At 43.2% G+C, this 17,282-nt stretch overlaps 1 protein-coding gene across 1 annotated transcript in view; it reads left to right on the top strand.

The window, feature by feature from the left end:
- Positions 1–16,450, top strand: part of cacna1ha (calcium channel, voltage-dependent, T type, alpha 1H subunit a) — a 179,362-nt gene extending 162,912 nt beyond the window's left edge. Inside the window, exons 34-37 of the mRNA XM_062050471.1 lie at positions 958–1,129; positions 1,977–2,018; positions 10,307–10,464; positions 13,348–16,450. Of these exons, the coding sequence (XP_061906455.1) occupies positions 958–1,129; positions 1,977–2,018; positions 10,307–10,464; positions 13,348–14,520 (1,545 nt within the window). The 3' untranslated portion in view covers positions 14,521–16,450. The remainder of the gene's footprint in view (positions 1–957; positions 1,130–1,976; positions 2,019–10,306; positions 10,465–13,347) is intronic.
- The last annotated feature ends 832 nt before the right edge of the window (positions 16,451–17,282 follow it).

Below are 17,282 nucleotides of genomic sequence, written 5' to 3'. Positions count from 1 at the left end.
AAACTTAAATGGTATCCAATATTGCAACAAATATTACAGAATATTATCATTCTTTCCAAACATCTTTTTGTGTAAATAAAAATACTTAACTATACAGGAAACTACCCATCAAATTAATAAATATGACAATACATTTTACGTTGTTCTTCACAGCATATTACTGTAAATTGAATGAAACTACTACTGTTTTTTACGTTAAAATTCTGTTGACTTAGCTGCCAGGTTTTGACTGTAAAATATACGGTTGTTGTTTTTAACGGTGTATTACTGTAAGTGGAAAGAAAGTACATTTGTTTTTACGGTAGAAAAACTGGCAGCGAAGTTGCCAGAATAAAAAAAAAAAAAACACTTGTACTGTTTTTCCATTAACTGTTGTAAAAAAACAATTTAAATTTAACACAAAAATTCTGGCAAATAAGTTGCCAGCTTTTTCCGTAAAAAAACCCCCAAAAACAGCGGTACTGTTTTTCCATTTACCGTAAAATGTTTTAAACATTTTTTTTAAACGCTATATTTTACAGTAAAATTTTGTAAACGCAAAGTTTTTACTGTAAAATCGACAGTCTACTTAAAACAATTTATATAATTAATAATGAAATCCAGAGGCATATTTATACATTATTCCCTGTTACACGCAACCCTCTGATGGCAGCCATAACTGCAATGTGGCCCTCAGTAAAAAACAGTTTGACATCCCTGTGTTAAGACATTAAGACCCAGGACACGTTGGGAAGACTATGTCTCCTGGCTGGCCGGGGAACGCCTCGGGATCCCCGGGGAAGAGCCGGATGAAATGGCTCGGGAGAGGGAAGTCTGGGCTTCCCTTAGGCTGCTGCCCCCGCAATCCGACCTCGGATAAGCGGAAGAAGATGGATGGATGGATGGTGTTAAGACACTGCAAACGTACTTGCTAACATGTGACAGTACTGAGTCTGTGGTCTCTGTCTCCCCCTGGAGGAGGTAGCGGTGCAGTGCAGTGATGAGGACGCCCAGCAGGTGTCAGAGAAGATGTCCGTGTCCAGGATGCACTCCCTGCCCAACGACAGCTACATGTTCCGCCCCGTGCGGCCCGCCAGCGCTCCTTTCCCTCTGCAGGAAGTGGATGTCGGCGCTCACGACCAGCATTCAGGTATCTTCTTGTCTGCGACGTTCCATAAGAATGTGTCCTCAATCAGGACGCCGGGTTGGGTCTTAGTTGTTAAACCGCCTTTCTGTGAGTTAAGAATGACTCTCCACGTGACTAAACACGGCGCCGCGCTCCTCTGACAAGTTTGTTGTTTGTCCCTAGTCAGACTGTAACGGCATGTCGCGGCTTGCAAGGCGGAGGGCAGGCTCAGCTCTGCCCCCAAGGTACTCGCTCTGCTTGGGGGCAGCAGCCTAAGCAGAGAAGCCCAGACTTCTGTCACGACTTGTTACACCAGGCCGTGCCTTTATGTTGGGTTTTGTTAGTGTTCACCGGTGTTTTGTGTTAGATAGGTAGGTAGGTAGGTAGGTACCATATTTTTCTGACTATAAGTTGCTGTTTTTTTTCATAGTTTGGCCGGGGGTGCGACTTATACTCAGGAGCGACTTATGTGTGAAATTATTAACACATTACCGTAAAATATCAAATAATATTATTTGGCTCATTTACGTAAGAGACTAGACGTATAAGATTTCATGGGATTTAGCGATTAGGAGTGACAGATTGTTTGGTAAACGTATAGCATGTTCTATATGTTATAGTTATTTGAATGACTCTTACCATAATATGTTACGTTAACATACCAGGCACGTTCTCAGTTGGTTATTTATGCGTCATATAACGTACACTTATTCAGCCTGTTGTTCACTATTCTTTATTTATTTTAAATTGCCTTTCAAATGTCTATTCTTGGTGTTGGATTTTATCAAATAAATTTCCCCAAAAAATGCGACTTATACTTTAGTGCGACTTACGTATGTTTTTTCCTTCTTTATTATGCATTTTCGGCCAGTGCGACTTATACCCCGGAGCGACTTATACTCCGAAAAATACGGTAGGTCTTTATTGTCATTGCACAAGTACAACAAAACTTTGTTTTCAGCACAAACCCGTTCAAGATTAAACAAACAAATAGTGTACAGGGTTACAGAATAGGAACGCTGATGGGTCGCCACAAGGCGCCCCGTAAAAGATGGGAAAATGGTAAACACTGGGGAAGGATGAGTAAAAAGGATACAATCTAGACTGGGCTCTTAAGGGGGCCCAGTCTGGAGTGGGAAACAAACCTCCATAGCAAAGCACATATACATATTACAACGTACATCTCGAGATATCTAGCAACAGAGGGGAGGGAGTGGGGGTCACGGTGGCAGGCTGCAGCTCTTCAGGCGCTGCCCATCCGTCCGTCACCCCTAAGGGATTTGCGTCAAGGGCGTTGGATGGGGGGGTGGCGTATATTTTTGTGGATGCATGTGTGTGTGTAAGCCTGCACCGTGTCTCTGTTCCGCGGCCTTGATGTCGTCAAGTCAACAACAACAGGTGTGTGTCCATGAGAGACAAGAAGGGAGTTTGTTGTGTCTTCGCCGCACTGTCCTTCGGGAGAGTCTCGAAGCCAGGGAAACAATCCAAGTTAGAATGTTTTGTATGCGAGTGAAAATAAAATGTGCTTTTCACTCTAAATTGTCTATGACTGGTCCTCAAAATTCATCCTGCGGGGCAGACAGTCCGATGTGATCCAAATCACAAGAGTGTCCACAGTTCTTCCGGCATCTCCAATCATTTGTGGCAGCTTTGGGGTACTTTGAAGACTGCCAGCTAGCAACTTCCAATTTGTCGACAAACCAGAGCAACGCTTACTCCAATCAGTTGTTTGTTACAAAGTATTACCATAATGAAAAATGGTCCCATTTTTATTAAATAGTGACAATTTGACTGTAAAATATGAACTTTTTTTTTTTACAGTGTGTGTGTGTCTGTGTGAGAGATAATGTGTGTGTCTGTAAAAGAATGTATATGTTCATTTTATGTTGAGCTGTTAAAAAAAAGCAGAATGTTAAAAAAAAAAAAAAATTGCATAAAGCAAACATGTTGATAGTATTAAAAACTTCAAGGACCTGTGCAAATTTGGTCCCTTTATGATTGAAAATATTAAAATAGCACTGCCATTTGTTTGTGCTGCAAAATATTTTTTGTCCTACTAGTATATTTTTTTAATGTTAACTACTATAGTTTTTTATGTTTTTAACGTGTAATTACATGGTATAATTGATGTTTATGTCAAAATCTCCCCAAACATGTCCCATTCGTTTGTGCTATATTTGTGGTTTTTTTAATTGACTAAAAAATTAATTACAAGTGTTACATTTGTGCTGCAAATATTTTTGTTTATTATAATTTTAATCTTATTTACTATTACAGTTTTGTTATTTTTATATCATTTTTTATAATATTTGTATATGATATTTAAATTTGTATATGGTTATGTAATTTGTTTATGTTTTATATTATGTTACTTTTATATTATATAACATAAGAACAATATTTTGCAGCACATACAAGCACAGGTGTAGCACAAATGTATATGACATGTTTGGGGAGACTAACAATGTGTGTGGGGGGGTGGGGCTGGTTATGAATAATAATGCGTTAAAAAGATAAATACTATATTAAAACATAGATATAATAATACTATTACTATAATAATAAATATGATAGAATATAATTTAAAAAATAGTACGATAAAAACTATAATAATAATAAAAAATAATAGATATAATAACAATAATGTAATTATTATAAAATATAATTTCCAAAATAGTTCATTGTAGACAAAAATTGTTTGCTGCACAAACGAATGAGACATGTATGGGGAGACTCCGACAAGGCTGGTTATGAATAATAACTCATTAAAAAGATAAAAACTATAACTAAAAAAAATAATATAACAATACTAATACTATAATTATGATCAATATAATTAATTATAATAAAAAAATAGTTGTGAATTATAACGCGTTAATAAGATAAAAAGTATAATAAAAAGAATATATATATACACTGTATATACATATATAATATATCTAATACTATAACAATAATAAATATAATAAAATATAATAAAACATAGTTATGAATTATAACACGTTAATACGGATAACGTCACTAGTATGAAATATGTATTTTAGAATAACTTAAAAACTGTAACGGCACAAACAAAAACATCTTCAGCACAAACGTAGCACAAATGAATGGCAGTGTTGTTGTATTTGCCATAATAGGTTGTCTGAGGTACACTTACTAAAAAAAAAATTACCTATATCTGCGATTAATCCCGATTTAATACGAGTTAATTACAGACAAAATGTGATTAACATATTTTGATCATTTGACAGCCCTAATTTAAATTGATGCTTTTGCTGGATCAGCATTGCAACACTTTATTTTGAAAGGGGATCTATGGAAGTAGAATTGTCTCACATCAACTTATATATATATATATATCAATATGATATTAATACATATGCATACATGAATAAATATACAAATACAAATGTGATATACAAATAAATAAATAATTTGTATAAATAAACGCGTATTTGTAAATATATTTTTGAGATATGAAAATATATACAAATACAATTTATAAATATAAAAATGTGGCATACAAATAAATCAAGAATTTGTATAAATAAATGTGTTTTTGTAAATATATTTTTGAGATTTGAATATACATATGCCTGATTTTGTATTTGTATTTGTATTGAATTTGCATATGTGGATCCCTTTTTTGCTTTTGTGTCGATGAGACATTCTTACCAGAAACCAGATGCACAAATAAATGTGGAGTTACACACTCCCCTGAACAACCAGCAGAGGGCACTGCAGCCCGAGCGGTCTGGGTCACAGACATGGTCAGACACTGGCGAGACTATCAGAGGCACACTAGGGAGCGTCGTATAGTGGATTAAACGGATGGGTAAGTAATAATTAGTATTGATAACTGTTTCAGGTGTGTTGTAGTAGTGCCATGGTTGTATCTACTAGATAGTTTAGTCAGTCACTCAGCTTTTACAGATGTTGATGTAACGACGACCTCTGGCAATGTAGGCCAGCTAGCAGCTAACAAAGTAGAGCTAAGGCCAAGGCTATTAAGGCATATTTCACTAGTAGTAGTAGTACTGAAATGCCGTATCTGTACATTACTGGAGGATCTTTTTTCTCCTACTTCCACTTTTAATTCGTTAGATATTTTGGATGTTGCCAGACGTCGTCGTCACATCGACACCTGTAAAAGCTGAGTGACTGACTAAACTATCTAGTAGATACAACCATGGCACTACTACAACACACCTGAAACAGTTATCAATACTAGTGATTACTTACCCATCCATTTAATCCACTATATGACTGTGAGGGGCGTGGCCTGCGGATCTGCAGAAAGGCGGGATGTGCCAGGACCGGCTTCGAGATTAGCGACAGGTGCGTAGATGACACAGCTGAGAGTGGAACAGATGGCGGAACAGATGGGCGGGGCACGGCCAGGGCCGACGAACGTCACCATTCACCGCATGGGGGATAAAGAGGACCCCCATGCCTTTTTGGACATTTTTGCGGCCACGGCGAGAGCATGCGCGTGGCCGGAAGAAGAGTGGGGGGTGCGGCTCTTGCCGCTCCTGACGGGTAAAGCGCAGAGACCGGCGCTCAGCCTGCCGGCGGCGTCCCGAGTGCGCTTTTTGGACCTGAGGAGAGCGGTGCTGGACCGGACGGGCTGTACCGCTGAAGAATACCGGCGCCAGTTCAGGTCCATGCGGCTGGGGGAGGAGGACCGGCCATTCGCCTTTTGCCAGCGGCTCCAAGAGGCGGCGATGCGCTGGCTGCAGCCGGAAGAGGGAGACGGCAGGCTGCTGGACCAGTTCGTCCGGGAGCAGTTTTTGGAGGCGATCCCGAAGAAGACGGCCGACTGGGTCCGGTACCACCGGCCACGGGACCTGGCAGCTGCGGTGACCCTCGCCGAGGACCACCTGGTCGTCCACCGCGAGGCGCATCCGGCAACCCTGGCGCACGGGCAGAGCGCGCGACGGGAGGAGGGAGTAGAGCACAATCCACATCATAACCTGCGTGACTCTGATGCTCTTTCTCCGCAGGTCCCGGCTGCTCCCCTCAGAACATCTCCCGTGCAGACGGCCCCTCAAACGCTTAGGCAGGCGTGCTGGAGGCGTGGGCTGCCCGGTCACGCGCGTCATGGACCTCCGCAGGTGAAGGTGGGGCGCGTGACCCGGGCGGCCGGCCCTTCAGTGCCTTCCCCTGGCCCAGGTGAGACGTATGGTATCAAGGGAGTACATACCAGGCGATGGTGGATTCGGGCTGCGGGCAGACCATGATCCACCAGAACCTGGTTCGACCCGGGGCTTTGAGGCAGGCAACACGGCTAAAAATCAGGTGTGTTCATGGGAATGTGCACAAGTACCCTATGGTGCCAGTAGAAATTTGGTATGAGGGCCAAAAGCATAGGGTCGAGGTAGCTGTAAGTACGCACCTCTCGCACCCCGTAATTTTGGGCACAAATTGGCCGGGGTTTAGACGTTTACTGACACAATGCGTGGGGGTGCGTTCACGGACCGTAGGAAAGGGGAGTATCCGCGCGGTTCTCAGTGGCGACGCGGGTCCGTCCGACACTGCCTTCACGGGAAGCCCCCCCGGTCGCCTATTGGCGACCTACGGAGGACTTTCCCCTCGAGCAGTCTCGCGATGAAACTTTGCGCGCGGCCTGGGACCAGGTGGATTACATCGACGGTCAGCTGGTGCGCCTGGGAGCAGCGCGGGTATTCCCTCACTTCTCCATTATTAGGGATAGATTGTACAGAGTGAGCCATGACACTCAAACAGGAGAGGAAATCACCCAGTTGTTGGTGCCTAAACGCCGCCGGGAATGGTTTTCCAGGCTGCGCACTACAATCCCATGTCTGGCCACATGGGGTATAATAAAACACTCAATCGGGCCATTCTATTGGCCAGGCATTCGGGCAGACGTGCGCCGGTGGTGCGCTGCCTGCCCGGACTGCCTGCCCGGACTGCCTGCCCGGACTGCCAGCTGGTGAATCCGGCGGCCACACCGAAGGCGCCTTTGCGCCCATTGCCGCTCATGGAGGTACCATTCGAGAGAATTGGGATGGACCTTGTCGGACCATTCCACCCGAGCACACGGGGATATCGCTTTGTGTTAGTCCTGGTGGATTACGCAACGCGCTATCCCAAAGCAGTGCCCCTGCGCTGAATCTCTGCAAAGAGTGTGGTGCAAGCGCTGTTTCAGGTCATCTCCCGAGTTGGAATCCCGAAAGAGATTCTGACTAACCAGGGCACGTCGTTTATGTCACGCACGATAAAGGAACTGTACAGGTTATTGGGAATTAAAGCGATCCGCACCAGCGTGTACCATCCACAAACAGATGGGCTGGTGGAGCGGCTAAATAAGACGCTAAAAACCATGATCCGTAAGTTTACGCACAAGGACAGACCAAATTGGGATAAATGGCTGGATCCCCTAATGTTTGCGATGCGGGAGGTATCCCAAGCCTCCACAGGCTTTGCGCCTTTTGAGTTGTTAAACGGCAGGAAACCGCGCGGGGTGTTGGACGTGATTAAGGAAAGTTGGGAGGAGGGTCCAAGCTCCAGCAAGAATGAAATTCAGAACGTTATGGACATGCGAGCAAAACTCCACGCGGTGGGGCACTTATCACGGGAGAATTTGCTCCGCGCCCAGGAACGGCAGCAACGCACGTATAACAGGGGGACCCAGCTAAGGAAATTTTCACCGGGAGAAAAAGTACTTGTATTAATCCCAAAATCCAGCTCAAAATTACTTGCGAGGTGGCAGGGACCCTTTGAGGTCACAGGGCAAGTGGGTGATGTGGATTACGAGGTTCGACGTTCGGACCGGGGCGGAGACACTCAAATCTACCATCTAAACCTACTGAAATCATGGAGGGAGGCGGAGCCTGTTGCCATGGTGACAGTAGTGCGGGAGGAGGAGGAGCTGGGACCAGAGATCCCGCGCTCTGTCACGGCCCCTCCCCTACCCTGTGACAACCAGCTCACGTTAGCGCAGAAAGCGGATGTTGCCAAGCTACAGCTGCGCTTTTCTGATGTGTTCTCCTCTCGGCCCGGGCGCACGAATCTCATCCAGCATCATATTGAGACCAGCCCGGGGGTTACGGTGCGATCTCGGCCATACAGGCTCCCCGAACACAAACGCAAAGTAGTTCGGGAGGAATTAAAATCCATGCTGGAATTGCGGGTAATAGAATAATCCCACAGTGCGTGGTGCAGCCCCATTGTTCTGGTAGGGAAGAAGGATGGGTCTGTGCGGTTCTGTGTGGATTACCGCAAGGTGAACGAAGTATCACGGTTTGACGCGTACCCAATGCCTCGGGTCGACGAGCTCCTGGATCGGCTGGGCACTGCTCGTTTTTTCACGACGCTGGATTTAACCAAGGGCTACTGGCAAATTCCCTTGTCACCAGAGTCCAAGGAAAAAACGGCCTTTTCCACTCCGGCAATTGCGGCCTGCCCAAACCCCAAGACGAAAAAAGAGGTGAGGCAGTTTTTGGGTCTGGCGGGCTACTACCGGAGGTTTATCCCCCGGTTTGCGGACCTGACCAGCCCAATAACTGACCTCACCCGAAAGGGTGCTCCAGATCTGGTCCAGTGGACGGAGCAGTGCCAGCAGGCGTTTGAGAGGGTTAAGAAGGCCCTCTGCGAGGAGCCGGTCCTGCACATGCCTGATTTTTCTCTCCCGTTTTGTCTGCAGGCTGACGCGTCGGGCAGAGGTCTGGGAGCGGTTTTGTCCCAGCAGGTGGAGGGCGTCGACCGACCCATCCTATACATCAGCCGGAAACTGTCGGAAAGGGAGGCAAGGTACAGCACAGTGGAGAGGGAGTGTCTCGCCATCAGGTGGGCGGTCGGGGCCCTCTGATACTACCTCCTGGGGCGCTCATTCAGCCTCTGCTCGGACCACAAGCCCCTCCAGTGGCTCCACCGCATGAAAGATGCCAACGCGCGGATGACCCGTTGGTATCTAGCGTTGCAACCCTACAACTTCAGAGTGATTCACAGACCGGGTGTACAGATGGCCGTGGCCGACTTCCTTTCCCGCTCCCTCGTGGGGGGGAGGGGAGTGGGCGCGGCCGGACGGTGTCCCGGCCTGAGTCTGGCGGTGGAGGTATGTGAGGGGCGTGGCCTGCGGATCTGCAGCAAGGCGGGATGTGCCAGGACCGGCTTCGAGATTAGCGACAGGTGCGTAGATGACACAGCTGAGAGTGTTTGTCTGATCACCTGTCGCCCTGTTAAAGGGAGCAGTCGGGAAGGAGATGGATGGATGGTGGAGAGCAAAGCCGAGCGCGAGCGAGAGCCAGACAACGCCGGAAGAAAAACCATTTGTGTGCTCACTAGAGAAAGAGACTTTGCATTTTTATTGAAAAATAAAAGTGTTTTGCAAACTTGGAAGAGCCGAGATGTCGATGATTGGTGATCCAACGAACCCGGAGGAGCAAGACCTCCACAATGACCCTCCCTAGTGTGCCTCTGATTGGCTCGCCAGTGTCTGACCATGTCTGTGACCCAGACCGGTCTGGCTGGAGTGCCCTCTGCTGGTTGTTCAGGGGATTGTGTAACTCCACATTTGTTTGTGCATCTGGTTTGTGGTAGGAATGTCTCATCGACACAAAAGCAAAAAAGTGATCCACATATGCAAATTCAATACAAATACAAATACACAATCAAGCATATTTATATTCAAATCTCAAAAATACATTTACAAAAACTCGTTTATTTATAGAAATTCTTGATTTATTTGTGTCACATTTTTATATTTATAAATTTGATTTGTGTATATTTTCAAATCTCAAAAATATATTTACAAATACATATTTATTTATACAAATTATTTATTTATTTGTATACCACATTTGTATTTGTATATTTATTAACATATGCATATGTATTAATATCATATTGATATATATATGTTGATGTGAGACAATTCTATTTTCATAGGTATCTGACGGTCAGAGGTTCTCTCAAGGCAAAGTATTCAAAGTATTAGTTGAAAAACTTATTCGGGTGTTACCATTTAGTGGTCAATATTACGGAATATGTACTTCACTGTGCAACCTACTAATAAAAGTCTCAATCAAACAAACTCAATCAATCAATCAAATAGGTTTTTTATAAGTAAATTCAATGAGATGATTCCAACTAACCGGACTTGCTCCGATGTATTAAGAATGACATTTGGACATTTATGACTTTTCATTTTCATCATTTTCAAATATTTCCACATTTCAGGCTCGCTGACGTCAGTCCGCTCCCAGCCGTGTGAGACCCGCGCTCTGCTGCAGGTCCCCGACCTTTCCCCCGTCCGGCCCCGCCTCCTCACCTCCGTCAACCTGCCCCGCCTGGCCCCGCCCACGCCTGGACCCTCCCCTCGGGCCCTGCGCAGACAGGTGAGTGGCTTCCACGCAAATTTGAACGTGTGGAGAAAATAAAATAAAATAATACATTTTCAAATAATTACTTAAATGTGTCATTAAGTCAATTATATTAGGAACAATACATAATAAATATGTCAATAATTATTTAAAGGCCTACTGAAATTATTTTTATTTATTTAAACGGGGATAGCAGATCCATTTTATGTGTCATACTTGATCATTTCGCGATATTGCCATATTTTTGCCGAAAGGATTTAGTAGAGAACATCGACGATAAAGTTCGCAACTTTTGGTCGCTGATAAAAAAAGCCTTGCCTGTACCGGAAGTAGCGTGACGTCGCAGGTTGAAAGGCTCCTCACATTTCCCCATTGTTTACACCAGCAGCGAGAGCGATTCGGACCGAGAAAGCGACGATTACCCTATTAATTTGAGCGAGGATGAAAGATTTGTGGATGAGGAACGTGAGAGTGAAGGACTAGAGTGCAGTGCAGGACGTATCTTTTTTCGCTCTGACCGTAACTTAGGTACAAGGGCTCATTGGATTCCACACTCTCTCCTTTTTCTATTGTGGATCACGGATTTGTATTTTAAACCACCTCGGATACTATATCCTCTTGAAAATTAGAGTCGAGAACGCAAAATGGACATTCACAGTGACTTTTATCTCCACGACAATACATCGGTGAAGTACTTTAGCTACGGAGCTAACGTGATAGCATCGTGCTTAAATGCAGATAGAAACAAAATAAATAAGCCCCTGACTGGAAGGATAGAAAGCAGATCAACAATACTACTATCAGGAGACACCGAACCAAACACTGGACATGTAACTACACGGTTAATGCTGTGTCGCCTGTCGAAGCCTAGCAATGCTGTTGCTAACGACGCCATTGAAGCTAACTTAGCTATGGGACCTCGTCAGGAGGTATGATAAAAACATTATCTCTCCACCTACGCCAGCCCTCATCTGCTTATCAGCACCCGTGCTCACCTGCATTCCAGCGATCGACGGCGCGACGAAGGACTTCACTCGATCATCGATGCGGTCGGCGGCTAGCGTCAGATAGCGCGTCTGCTATCCTCAAAATCCTCCTGGTTGTGTTGCTGCAGCCAGCCGCCAATACACCGATCCCACCTACAGCTTTCTTCTTTGCAGTCTCCATTGTTCATTAAACAAATTGCAAAAGATTCACCAACACAGATGTCCAGAATACTGTGGAATTTTGTGATGAAAACAGAGCTGTTTGTATTGAGATACAATGTGTCTGAATACTTCCGTTTCAACCATTGACGTCACGCGCAAACCTCATCATACATAGACGTTTTCAACCGGAAGTTTCGCGGGAAATTTAAAATTGCACTTTATAAGTTAACCCGGCCGTATTGGCATGTGTTGCAATGTTAAGATTTCATAATTGATATATAAACTGCGTGGTCGGTAGTAGTGGGTTTCAGTAGGCCTTTAATATACATTTATATTGAATTATTTTGTGATTTCATTATTTTAATTGTGTATTACACGAGTTATTTAAAATATTTAATAAAATAATGATTTAATGAATGATTTTGATATTTAATTATACAAATATGTTATTATTTTATGATTGATTTGTTTGTGATATTATTATTTCATGATTTAATTAAGTATTTCACAATTAATTTAATAATTTATTTCATAATGTAATGATTTATTTAATGACTTGAACATTTAATGACAAATAAATATTTTGTAATTTAAATCATCACTGATTACATTATTTTATGATTTCATTATATGTTTCATAATTAGTTAATTATTTTTGTCATAATATAATGATTTATTTAATGATTTGAACATTTAATGACACAAATAAATATATATATTTTTTTAATCCAATTCATTATTGAGTTTATTATTTTATGATCTAATTAATCATTGCATGATTAATACAATTATTTGTTTTATATATTGATTTATTTAATGACCTACTATTCAGTGACACACAATTATGTAAACATTTGTTCATTAAGTTAAAGTTAAAGTACCAATGATTTTCACACACACACTAGGTGTGGTGAAATTTGTCCTCTGCATTTGACCCATTCCCTTGATCACCCCCTGGGAGGTGAGGGGAGCAGTGGGCAGCAGCGGTGCCGCGGCCGGGAATCATTTTGGTGATTAAAACCCCAATTCCAACCCTTGATGCTGAGTGCCAAGTAGGCAGGTACATTTTTATAGTCTTTGGTATGACTCAGGGTTTGAACTCATAACCTACCGATCTCAGGGCGGACACTAACCACTAGGCCACTGAGTAGGTGCCTATTATAGCTCAGCGCTTCATGAACGTATTTAATTGGTGAATATTTATCAGGATTTCACAGAAATAAATAACTGTAATTAAAATAAATACTGTAAAAATTACACTACCCTAATAATATGTCAGTAAATAACTGTAAATGTTACTGTAAAAATATTGTAACTAGTGGCTTATATTTTTCCAATGAACATTTTTAGTGTGTCAAACTCACCCGGCCAGTCAGTGGACGGGGCTAACACAGCTCTAGTCCAATCATTGCAAGTGAAGATGCCGGGTCAGGTGTTAGAATCTGCCAACTAATAAATAAATAATACATTTATGCGATGACAAGGGCCAAATGGGACAATATTTAAATATTAATTTATTTAATTTAATAAATCAATCAATCAATAAATAATTCAATTGTAAAATAGTCACTTAAATCATGAAATAATTAAATGAATAATTAATTATTAATTTAACGTCAATACAAATTTACTAACATAGGTATGTAATTATTGGTAATGATAAATGACACATTTAACTAAATATGTATTACATTATGTCCCATATGAGCCTCCATAGTGTCATGTGTAAAAGACTGATTGGATGTTGCAGGTGGCGGTGAAAGTGGATTCTGTGGAAGTCCAAAGTTGCGAGCAACACGAGCGGCCCGTCCATCTCCCACCGCCGTCGCCTTCACCGCTCCTCCCTCTCAATCCTTCTCCTCTCCCTCCTTCAAACCCCTCCCCTGTTCCCTTGCCTCCTCCGCCGCCATCGCCCTTGCTTCTGCTGCCGCCGCCCCGCTCCCCGCGCCTCCTGCTCCGCACCGGCAGCCTCCACAGGCCGAGGCCGTCCTCTGCCGCCTCTCTCGTCGACCCGGTCGATGAGGAGGTGTGTCACATCACCAGCTTGGCCCGCCGCCGGCAGTACGGCGATGCCGGCGACAGGGAGGACATCCGGGGGAAGGCGCCGCGTAGCCACTCCCTTTCTCCTTACACCGACTCCACTTCCTCGCCTGTTGCCTCCACCGGGCTTTTGGAGGCGGACCAAAAGGACCTGGACTTCCGGAAAGGCTTCAGCGTGGACACCAGGCGCGAGCCCTCACTGTTGTCCGCTGTTTACTCGGACGAGCATCGGCGCCACTCCATCGAGGTGTGCCTGCCTCAAGACAAACACCTTAAAGTCGACAAACCCCACAAGGAGAAGGGAACATTCCCTATGAGGGTGCAGTCGGTTGGAGGTGGACACCGCAAGAAGAAGACGAGTCCTCCTTGCATTTCCATTCATCCTCCTTCCGAGCGGGAGCATCCGCCCTCGCCGCCAAAACTGGCCGACTGCAGCATGATGCTGAGACGACGGACGCCATCTTACGACCTGAGCGCACACACCCAAGAGAGTTCGACAGACCTGCAGCCGCCCTCGCCGGTGCACCGAGTGCTCGTACCGCACTCCCTAACGCCCTCACCGGCGTCCACGCCCACACGCATGCACACCCCTCCATACCCGTCCACACCCATGCACCCGCCCATCCCCATCAGTCCGAATATCTTCATCCAGCCGCACGCCCCTCTCCTCCCGACGCCTTTCTCCCAGACCCGCCACCTACCGCCGGGCGCCAGGCACGCCTCTCTCGCCAGAGAATGCATCCCCCTCCCCCAATTCACCTTCGACCAACCGCAGTCCAGATACCTGTCGGACAACGACCCCGCCACGTGCGCTTCGCCGTTTGACAGCAGACTGGGAAGCGGCGCCGGATTCAGCGCCAAGAACCGGCGAACCGCCCAGTGAGCATCAGGAACAGGAAGGGAATTCCAAAATGGAGTCAAAACCGAACTCTGGGAAGAGTTTCCAGCGAGCAAACTCTTTTGTCTTTCTGGAAGTTTGCGGATCACAGACCTCAGACACAACAGACATCGTCCAATCCCGCAGTGGATCCGCCGTCTGGATCCAGATCCACAGAGGTGGTGCCCCAACAGTTCCCAACGTACATGTCATGTTCGGGACTATCCAGGACTAAAGCCACCTAACTCTGTAGCCAAAGTTTTTTTGACCCACCCACGCGAGCCAATCAGGAAGCAGCGTCTGGCTGACAACCTCCAAACCTTCTACAGGAAGCGGTTTGTGAAGCGCGAGTGTGGGGCGGGACTACGGGATATGCAACTTCAGGTTTTCTACAGAAGTTCTGCTTACCCTCTCCTCTGCTCCTCGATCACATTGATCCCAGCAGATTTACGCCTGTTACTTCCCGTGTGTGCGCGTTTCTACGTTTTCCGACGCAAAAATCTGTAAAATTTACGGTAAAAAACTGGAGGCACAGTCCGCAGAATTTTGACATGCAAGTTTTTTTTACAGTGAGTTACTGTAAATAGAAAAACGGTACCACTATTTTTACGGTCAGAATCTCGTTACTGAGCTGCCAATATTTTAGCGTAATGTTTTTTTCCCCCCATTTGCAGTAATGCAATGTAAAACAGATCGTAGATTTTCCGATGTACTGGCAGCTTAGTAAATAAAATAAATAAATGATACATGGGTTATACTTGTATAGCGCTTTTCTACCTTCAAGGTACTCAAAGCGCTTTGACAGTACTTCCACATTCACCCATTCACACACACATTCACACACTGATGGCGGGAGCTGCCATGCAAGGCGCTAACCAGCACCCATCAGGAGCAAGAGTGAAGTGTCTTGCCCAAGGACACAACGGACGTGACTAGGATGGTAGAAGGTGGGGATTGAACCCCAGTAACCAGCAACCCTCCGATTGCTGGCACGGCCACACAGTCACAATTTTACTGTAAAAATTTAAATTTACACACTAAAAAATGAGTTGCGAATGTTGGGTTAAATTTTGGAGTTATTATTATGAAGAGCAATCAATTTTTTGGGTTATAAGGGTTTTATTTTAACTCAATTTCTGGGTTGCGCAATGTTGGGTTTGGAATAACCCAACATTGGAGTGAGCATAACTCAGCTTTTGTGTTCAAAATAAATTCAACCCAATAGTTGAGTTATGAATCAACCAACATTGAGTTAGCATAACCCAACTTTTGGGTTAAAGAATTCAACCCAATAGTTTGGTTGGGAATAACCCAACATTAAGTTATCATAACTCCACTTTTTGGTTAAATAATTCAACGCAAACGTTGAAAAATAACCCAAAATGTTGAGTTAAAATAACTCATATAAGGGGTTTGTCCTTTTCTGAACCATTATTTTTTAACCCAACAATTTTTAGTGTGTAGCGTGATTCCTTTTACAGTAAGTCGGTGTTAAAACCTCCGTAAAATTGAAGGTAAAATTCTGGCGACTGAGCTGTTAAATCTACTGACACTGTAGTATCTCTTAACAGCGCATTACTGTAAATTAAAAAATATTTTTACCATAAAATTCTGATTAAATTTGTCTTACTATAAAATCTACAGTACTGTCGTTTTTTGTTTTTTTTCACAGTGCATTACTGTAAATGGAAAAAAATGGAACCAATTTTTTTTACAGTTAAGTTTGGCAACTATTTTTTTTTTTTTTTTACTGAATAATATACTATCGTTTTTTTTCAACTGTGCATTACTGTAAATAAAACATCGTATCACTGTTATTTTCACTATAAAATGAGTAATGTAAAATCTACGGTCTTTTTTTTTTACTGTACATTAATGTCAATTGAATTTATTTTTAGTGGTAAAATTCTGCCAACTGAGCTGCTATTTTTTTTTTTTAATCAAAAAATGTGTGGCCATTTTTACTAAAGTGTATTACAGTAAATCGAAAAATGGTACCACTGTTATTTTTATGATAACATTCTGGCAACTGAACTGCTAGTTTTTTACCAAACAATTGTAGGGAAATTGTTCCTACTGTGCAATATTAAAAATCTAAAAACGGTACTGCTGTTATTTTTAGGGGTTAAATTCTGCCAACTGAGCTGCTAGTTTTTTTTTTCCAAAAATATCTATTTTTACTGCAGCGCATTACTGTCACAAAAACAGTACCACTGTTATGTTTACGATAAAATACCAGCGACTATTGAAAAATCACTGTTGTTTTTACGATACAATTATGGTGAAATTCTGGTTACTGTAAAAACTAAGGTACCATTGTTATTTTTACAGTAACATTTTAACAACTGTTTTTGCGGGAAAAATCGACTGCATTTTTTTACAGTGCATTATTGTAAATCGAAAAACGGCACCACTGTTGTTTTTGCAATTACATTCTTGCAACTGAGCTGCTAGTTTTTTTTGGAAAAATCTACGGCCATTTTTATCACAGTGCATTATTGTAAATTGAAAAAAAGTATGACTGTTATTTTTCAGTAAAATTCTGATGAAATTCGAGTTACTTTAAAATCTACAGTACTGTAATTTTACTTACTTACTGTTACTTACTGTTATTTTTCATTACTGTAAATGGAAAAATGGTACCAATGTTATTTTGACGATAACATTTTAGTGACTACACTGACAAATTTTACTTTAAAATTTACAGCCATTGTTTTACAGTACATTACTGTAAACAGAAAAACGGTAATACTGTTATTTTTACGATA

The sequence above is a fragment of the Entelurus aequoreus genome, linkage group LG06 (genome assembly GCF_033978785.1).
Source record: "Entelurus aequoreus isolate RoL-2023_Sb linkage group LG06, RoL_Eaeq_v1.1, whole genome shotgun sequence".
In the NCBI taxonomy this organism is placed as follows: domain Eukaryota; kingdom Metazoa; phylum Chordata; class Actinopteri; order Syngnathiformes; family Syngnathidae; genus Entelurus; species Entelurus aequoreus.
This window is presented reverse-complemented; position numbering and strand designations above follow the sequence as displayed.